Source organism: Branchiostoma floridae, chromosome 15 (genome assembly GCF_000003815.2).
Source record: "Branchiostoma floridae strain S238N-H82 chromosome 15, Bfl_VNyyK, whole genome shotgun sequence".
Taxonomy (NCBI): Eukaryota; Metazoa; Chordata; class Leptocardii; order Amphioxiformes; family Branchiostomatidae; genus Branchiostoma; species Branchiostoma floridae.
This window is the reverse complement of record NC_049993.1, coordinates 19575357-19583270: the sequence shown is the minus strand read 5'-3', so window position 1 is coordinate 19583270 and position 7914 is coordinate 19575357. Positions and strand designations below refer to the sequence as shown.

General features: G+C 42.1%; 2 protein-coding genes across 7 annotated transcripts in view; one reads left to right on the top strand and one right to left on the bottom strand.

Annotated features, from left to right (window-relative positions):
- The window catches only part of LOC118431816 (protein Asterix-like), a 35043-nt gene extending 28313 nt beyond the window's left edge, over positions 1 to 6730 (bottom strand). Inside the window, exons 1-5 of one of the 6 annotated variants that reach the window (XM_035843194.1) lie at positions 6572 to 6718; positions 2192 to 2288; positions 1533 to 1630; positions 1094 to 1251; positions 230 to 889 (exon numbers count right to left, since the gene is read on the bottom strand). In XM_035843194.1, coding sequence (XP_035699087.1) covers positions 1185 to 1251; positions 1533 to 1630; positions 2192 to 2288; positions 6572 to 6627 — 318 coding nt within the window. In that variant the 5' untranslated portion in view covers positions 6628 to 6718 and the 3' untranslated portion in view covers positions 230 to 889; positions 1094 to 1184. Of the gene's footprint in view, positions 1 to 229; positions 895 to 1093; positions 1252 to 1532; positions 1631 to 2191; positions 2289 to 6571 lie in introns of those variants that run through there. The other 5 variants (XM_035843195.1, XM_035843197.1, XM_035843196.1 and 2 more) reach the window with 5 other exon arrangements.
- A 481-nt stretch (positions 6731 to 7211) lies between these two features.
- Positions 7212 to 7914, top strand: part of LOC118431638 (tetratricopeptide repeat protein 39B-like) — a 7348-nt gene continuing 6645 nt past the window's right edge. Inside the window, exon 1 of the mRNA XM_035842880.1 lies at positions 7212 to 7482. Within this exon, the coding sequence (XP_035698773.1) occupies positions 7396 to 7482 (87 nt within the window). The 5' untranslated portion in view covers positions 7212 to 7395. The remainder of the gene's footprint in view (positions 7483 to 7914) is intronic.

Sequence of the window (7914 nt, the reverse complement as noted above, 5' to 3'; positions counted from 1 at the left end):
GTGCGCATGTATGTTAGTATCTCAGAACATTTGCATGGTATTCTTCATGCATTCAATTAGCCGGGTTACATTCCAAGAAATACATTTTTGAGGATACACTGCATAGTACAGTCAGGTTTGCATTGACAAATTGGCATGTATTGTACATATGAATAAAAATGTAAAAACATTCACACTGCAACTCTTGTATTAATGGATATAATGGAAATAGACATCAGACATATCTAAATAGTGGGGGTAATGTATTTATTTATTGCAAAGTCTCAAACCAAGATTACACAGTATGTCCAACTAGTCTCATCAGATATGCAACAGATTTACAGAATTCATGTTTTTATCATTTCATCTTTCATGTTAACTACCATCACAGATGAACTTGCATTCAAGTATCATTTCATCTTGTTTGGTATCATACAATGTTGATAATTATTCATACAGAAATTAACTTCAAATATAATGTAGGACCTTTGATAATCAGAGATGATATTTCTCCTGTAGCATTTCATTTCAGTTAAAAAGAGAGGTTTTCACAAGCATTGCAGGGTTTGTAATGTCACACATGTACATTTGTACAATGTATGTGTTATTCCATTTCAGGATTTGTAATTATTTGCTTTAAATAACTAACCTAGCTAAACAAGAGCTAACCAAGCACTAAAATATCAGAAGTTCATGCAATATGAGATGACAGTCTTTTAAACAATTCATATTCTGTAGGTTGGGGACTCGAAACTATATCCAGTTATGAGCCAAATCGACATTCTTTTAGGCAAAGAAGCAGGACCATTAGTTGAGGAGGATTGAGACTAGAAATAGCTTGCTATCACGTGAAATTCATTCTCCTACGCAGAGACATCCAATGGCGCCAGCAAACCGCCTCTTGTCTGTACTCTGCTATCTCAACCGTCACCATCAGTTCCTGACCGCCCTGCTTATGAATATCAAGGATACATTTGTATATGCGAGATCCCTATTGAAAACTGAAAGGGCTATTCTCTGATTGGCTGACAGCTGGTTTGTGGCAACGCCTACAGGAACTTATGGCGACGGTTGAGATAGCAGAGTACAGACAAGAGGCGGAATTGAGTTTCAACTTTGAAGCTTTAAAAATTTTGCTTGATGTGCCATTATAACAATTGATGATTTGCTAAAGAGTGTTCTAGACTGTTCTACACTGTTCTGTGTCACCATGGAGGTTGCATGGGCTGGGGGTTCTGTAGGTAGGACATCACTACTGCTGAGATGGACAACCTGCAGGATGGGAGAAAATAAAACATGTCAAAACATTTGTAAGGGCAAAAAGATGGTGTCTTGTGAACAGCAGAATCACCATACGTCTATCTCATTGTTAGAGATGTGCTTAGATAACAGTAAGACTAAACTTGAAATGAAGGGAAACTGCGCAAATTCCACTTGAAATACACAGTTTACCATATTCTTTATGTACAAAACATTACATAAAGACATAGCAATATATACAATATCAAATCACAAGAATACGACAGAACATTCTAGTATCCATGGTAACTCACATGAAACTACTGAGCATCTGTTTGGTGTCCTCTGACGACCTGGAGTTGGCAAAACTGATGAAGGCACAGTAGACAGCAGCCCAGGCACACCACTTCATCTGCAAGAGGAACATGCAAGTAGAACTAACATGATATTCATCTCCTTATAGAAACACACACTGTTAATGTTGAAGTGCCTTCGAAGATTACACAAGAAACTCAACACACACACAAACATCATAACCCTCCTCAGACAACACCAAGCAATGTTTACTACGACCTAGAAAACCCCATTATGAACACGTTAGGAATGGAGCACCATAGAACATAAAAGTTTAAAACTGACACAAATAAGACTCAAAGGACAATTTAAATGGGGACAATATGCTTTATCATAACATTTTTGCTTCTGATTTTGGGGTCTCAAGTAAAAAAAACTCTCAATGCAAATTAATTCTTTCACAATTCTAATTATGATTCTTGGATCTCAATCACTCACTCATGTCACTCTCTCTGAGGATTAATATCATGGAAATTCTTAAATGAAATGTACCTGTCCTGTTCAGCCCTACCTTCATCATGTGCCCACATTTTTGGTAAACTACAAATTGACTACCAGTGACACTAATTTTTTCGCATTTTACACCTGATTTTTTTGTCTATAAGATAGAGGAAATTACCTTCATCATGAGCCCACACATGCTGAAGATCATCCCCAGCAGGTTCATGTAGTCTGGGGTGGGGTCATCTAGACGCTCCTGCGACGGGGGCTTGTACCTTCACAAAATACAAACAAATATATCAGCACATTCATGTTTTTTATTTATTTAATTCCCCCACGTAGTTTCTTCTCCCCATAGGTAGAACAGTCAGTTACCAGAGGTCATAGGTTTAAGCTGCAAGTCCCCTTGGCTAAGACCAGAGTGAGATCTCACGTCTTCAGTACCAGAGCTGTATCGAACTGGAATGCGTTACCAGATTCAGTTGTCAATGCTGATAGTGTTAATCAGTTTAAGGCGAGACTAGACAAACACGGGGAGTGTCGAAAGTACGTCACATGAAGAAAGTAGATCAGGACACTACAGGCTGAAGCCTTCTCTCCTGGATGTGGTATAAAGGTAAGGTATTTATCAATTGGTAACAGGTCAACTCGCCCCAAGACTAACTCGCCCCAACTATTTACTACCGACTCGCCCCAAGTTACGGGGACCGGGAATACAGGATAGCCCTTGCTTTTACACTGCTTTAACAAACGTATATCCAAATTTTAGATATTACTTTATATGCTAACAAAATCTCGTCGCTCTAATTTTAACGTTCTCTTCGGTTTGACACTTTTATTTAACGCCCGATCAACGCCGGGGCGCTAGCGTGCTGGCGGGTATATGTTGCATATCGGCCCAGGGGTGTGCGCCGCTCACTGTAATCTCAAGTATCTCAAATTAATACACATAGGCTGTTATGAAACTATGTTACATATACTAATATACTTCTGTTATATTTGTCAATAAAGCTTGCCACTTTAGTGACATAAGAGCGCTGCCAGTCCGGGCAAAAATTATCAATAAAGCGGGCGGGCCGACATGCCAACCCGGCCCGCCCGCGGATCCCGAGTTCGCCGCTAAATACCGGGCAAAAAAAGAAGTTAAGCGACGAGGTTTTGTTAGCATATAAAGTTATATTTACAAGCAGAATATATCTGTACAAAGACAGCATAAAAGCAAGGGCTGTCCTGTATTCCCGGTCCCCCTAACTTGGGGCGAGTCGGTAGTAAATAGTTGGGGCAAGTTAGTCTTTGGGCGAGTCGTCTAGAAATCTATCAATTATGTCACTTTTTTTTTTAAATATGAACAAAGAGCATGAGTTCTATCGCATTTAGACAGACATAAGCACATCAGAACATATAACATCAATTTCAAAATATATAATTTTCCCACAATTTTATATGTGGGAAAAATATATCATAATTTTTAATTTATATATTTTCTTTTTTTTTCTTTCTTTTTTTCTTTTTCTTTATTCAAGTTGTAACAGGACAACACACTGCGGGCACTAGGCAGCGAAGCTGATATCGTGGCCACAGACATATAAATATACAATACAAAATGGACATGTATATACAAGCAATAGAATAAAATAGTTTTTACATTAAAAGCAGTTAAAGCTATCCCTTTTGTACGAACTAGCTAAGGATTTACTGGACAGAGGTACGGCTGGAAGTGAATCTTTTGGTAGATATCGTGTACACACACAGTGCTTCTGAAAGCTGTCTATTGGTGACAGCGTCATGGTCAGGTGAGCCCTGGAGCAGGAGTGAAACAGTAGGCCGTTGTTGTACAAGGCGTTCAACGGTGGAGGTGAGTTTGCTACGCTGGTCGGAATACAGGGGGCAGTGTAGCAGGTAGTGTTGAACTGTTTCGGAGGAAGCCCCACAGACACAATGTTTGCTCTTGATGTTCATTTTGTACAAAGTACTGTTTAGTTGGCACCAACCCATGCGTAGCCTGGCAGCTTGGATGTTACTGTGCCTTGGGCCGAGTCGTCGGTAAGTTTGGTGGTGCCTTGTGGATAGCAGATGCTTTTTGCTAACTCTCTTGAAATCAGTGAGGCTTTGGGCGTCTCTGACTGTCTGCGGTAGCTGGTTCCAGAGTGACGATGTGAAAGGAATAAAGCTGTTTTTGAATGTCTGGGTCCGGCAACGAGGAACATGAAGGTGAGTGTTGTTACGTAGCTGTAGACGTGTTGTAGACTGGGCGCCTCTTGTTGACGGAGTAAGCAGCTGTAGATGTGGGGGTACACGTCCGTTCATCATGTTATACATGATGGTGAGTGAGTTGAGCTGTCGTCTGGTGGCTAGAGTGTCCCATTCCAGTTCCTGCAGTAGGTTAGATTTTGGAGTACCTTTCATCGCCCCTGTGACGAGAAGGCCTGCTTGGTACTGGACCTGTTCTAGCAACCTGCTAGCTGAACTTGCCAAGTCACCCAGTAGCGCTGACGCGTACTCCAACTTGGGTCGAACTAGAGCAAAGTATGCTGTTTCTAAGGCCTGTCTTCCAAGTTTGCCACTGACTTTGCGCAGGAGGCCTAGCAGTTTTCTACTCTTGCCTGTGACCACCTGTACGTGTTCCGTCCATCTGAGGGATTGGTGAATGGTAACACCTAGATGGCTGTAGAAAGGCACTTGTTCCACAATCTTCCCGAGTAAGTAGATAGGAGGTAGCTGGACGTTGTTACGATCAGATTTTATGCAGACTACCTTACACTTATCAGGGTGTAAACTGAGGCCCCAGTCAAGAAACCAGGTGGATACTAGTTGTAGATCTATATTTGTGGTGGCTGCCACTTCCTGCACAGTCTTGGCTGAGTTGTAGAGAGATGTGTCGTCTGCAAAACAGTTTAGTGATGACCTGCATGGGAGGCTCATCAGATCATTTAGGTACAGCAGGAACAACAAAGGTCCCAGTATACTGCCTTGAGGTACACCTGCTGCCGTTGAACCCCAGGATGAGGTCACACCGTTTATGACAACTCTTTGTTGCCTTCCCGTTAGGTAGCTATGGAACCAGTGTAGTAGAGGTCCCCCCAGTCCGTAGCGCGTAAGCTTGTATGTCAGTCCCTGGTGCCAAACTGTATCGAAAGCTCGCTTAACATCTAAGAAAACCACTGCTGTGCAGGAGGTGTTAGGGTCATCTATCGACTTGGCCCAGTCATGTACAAGTCGAACTAACTGAAGGACGGTTCCATCACCCTTTCTAAAGCCTGACTGGTGGCTATGTAGAAGGTTGTTATCTTCCAGGTAGCTGTACAGGTGGTTGTGCACGAGCCGTTCCATCACCTTAGCTACTGTTGGTAGCAGGGATATTGGTCTATAGTTGAAGGGGTCAGTTTTGTCGCCCTTTTTGTATACAGGGGTTATATTGCTCTGCTTCCACTCTGTGGGGAATAGTCCAGTCGCCAGGGAGTTGTTGAATAGGCACCGTAGCGAGTCACAGATTTCAGGCGCAGCCTCCTTGAGTAATCTGTTTGGGATGCCGTCAGGTCCCGGAGCTTTGTTCACTTGGAGACTCTGTAGCACGGTTAGAACTTCCTCTGAAGTGACTTGGAGTGATGTAAACTGCTTGGAGGTAAGTATTGGTAGTTTCTTTGTCCTGTCAGGGTGGTTGCAGTCTTTGGTGATGTTTACAAATATTTTATTTAGGAGTTCAGCTTTGTCTTTGTCTTTGTCGACTAGTAGACCCTCGTTAGAGAGCGTTGGTATGCCTCTGCTTCCTTTGCCAGTAAGCTTGTTAAGAACTGACCAGAGCAGCTTTGAGGCGTCTGGACTCTTACAGGTGTCACTGATGGTTTCATAGTACTCACGCTCAGCTTTGCGAAGCTCTGAGGTGAGCCTGTTCTTACAGTTAGTGTAGATTTTCCAGTCCTCTGGAGATCGTGAGAATTTGTACTCACGGTACAGATCTGTCTTATGTTGTATAAGCTCAAGAAGGTCTGGGGTGACCCAGGGCTTGTGGGATTTGGAGTTGGCTTTGACCATTTTGTTTGGGATAGTGTGTTTTGCAATGTTGAGGAATTTTTGCTTCCAGCTGTCCCATCTGTCATCTACTGAGCCTATCATACAACTCTGCCAGTTAACCTTACTTAGCTCATGTCTAAACAAGTCGAAGTTAGCCCTATTGTACAGCCATACATGGCGCTTGATACATTTGCTAGGTAAAGATAAGTTGAGTTTACAGACTACTACACAGTGGTCGGACGTGCCTACTGGCGCTAGGGTGTACATGTGCTTAATCCTGACAGGATCAGACAAGATCATTAAGTCTAGTACACTAGTTATATATTTTCGATGAAGATCGTCTAAATTTGAGGCCTAGCAAACATGCTTACATAAATAGTTACCGTTCCCCTACTAGAATACTAAAATGTACTTTCATCCCACGCCAAAAGTTATCCTAGACAGGTTATAACCACAAATATGATGTACATTTATGAATGTGAACAATATTTATGAGGCCTGCCCCCCTCCCCACATACACATGCTAAAACATTTCCAGCGGCCTCACCTGACGACTTTGTTGGGTCTTCTCGGGTCAGCCGAGCTGTTGGCCGCTGCTGACATGCTTCGCTATCGTCTGGGACTGCTATAGGGGAGAAAAGTTGCTGAAAATCCTGTTTTGGAGACGGACAATCAGAGAACATACGAATCACGCTTTCTTTCTTTCCATCACATTTGATAGCATTTAAACGCAAAGTATATGATAATCTAATAATACATTGGGCTCTGAAAGAAAGACAAGTAATAACAGTATTAAACAGTATATTTTTTTCACAACTAGAATATTTTAAAGTTGCTAACCCATATGTTACATTGTTGTAAATAAGATCTTTAGATACAAATGTTGTTTGGATGCTACTGACAAAGATTCGAATGACCTCAGACGACCCTAGACGATCTCACTGTGCTGCAGGTGAAATTATAATTTTCTAGAAGAAATACTTTTAACATTTTAAAACAAAATAATACTTACATATTAATTGTATTTTCTACAGTTATATAACATCATTTAGTGTATTCGGATAAGAGTTTTTTCACACTTTTTGAACAGTAAAGGGATAAAACGATTCCTGGTCCCCCGTACTTGTTCATGTCGGGAAGTCCAAGGGATATCCCGGTACGGTACAGTACATCCGAAGATGGTTCATAACCCTACCCGCCTTCTTACAACCAGTGGAACTATATCTTTCCCTGAACCAACACTACATCGGCACGGATTTCCAGATCAACTGTCCGACAAACGAACGAAACCGAACTCCGGGCTTGACGAGAAAACGATGTGCCCGGAAAGATAAGAGTTTCTATAGTCCAGGTTCCCGCCCACTGCTGACCATGGCCGAAGGAGCGACCAGTCCGAGTGGTTTGGGGGAAGGACTGACCACTAACGACTCAAGCAGCGAGGAAGAGCAAGATTGTCAGGTAAGGATGCCGTCTATTTACACGCCGTTGCCTGGCAACCTGTCTGAGAAGGGAAGAGTGTAACATTCAAGTAGACGTTGGGAAGAGAGCCTAACGTTTGCAATCATGACTGTACCGTTAACTTAATTACTAACGAATGCCGAGTGATACGCCAAATAATCGTTACTAAATTTGCTTCGCTTCTGACGGCATCTGCATCAGTGCACTGATGACAGACCGTCAGCAGATGCTGTCCAAAACGTCCGTCCGTTTTCAAAGTCTGGTCATATTGGTTTGGTAACTATCACTTGGCATATTCTATTATCAGGATGTCTAATAACCTGGCTTCGTAATGTCAGCTGATTTTCATGTGACATAGCTTCATGTGTATTTCATACATCTTAGTCTAAGAATACCGTTTTTCTAACTTCCATGTTGCATAAATCCCTACTA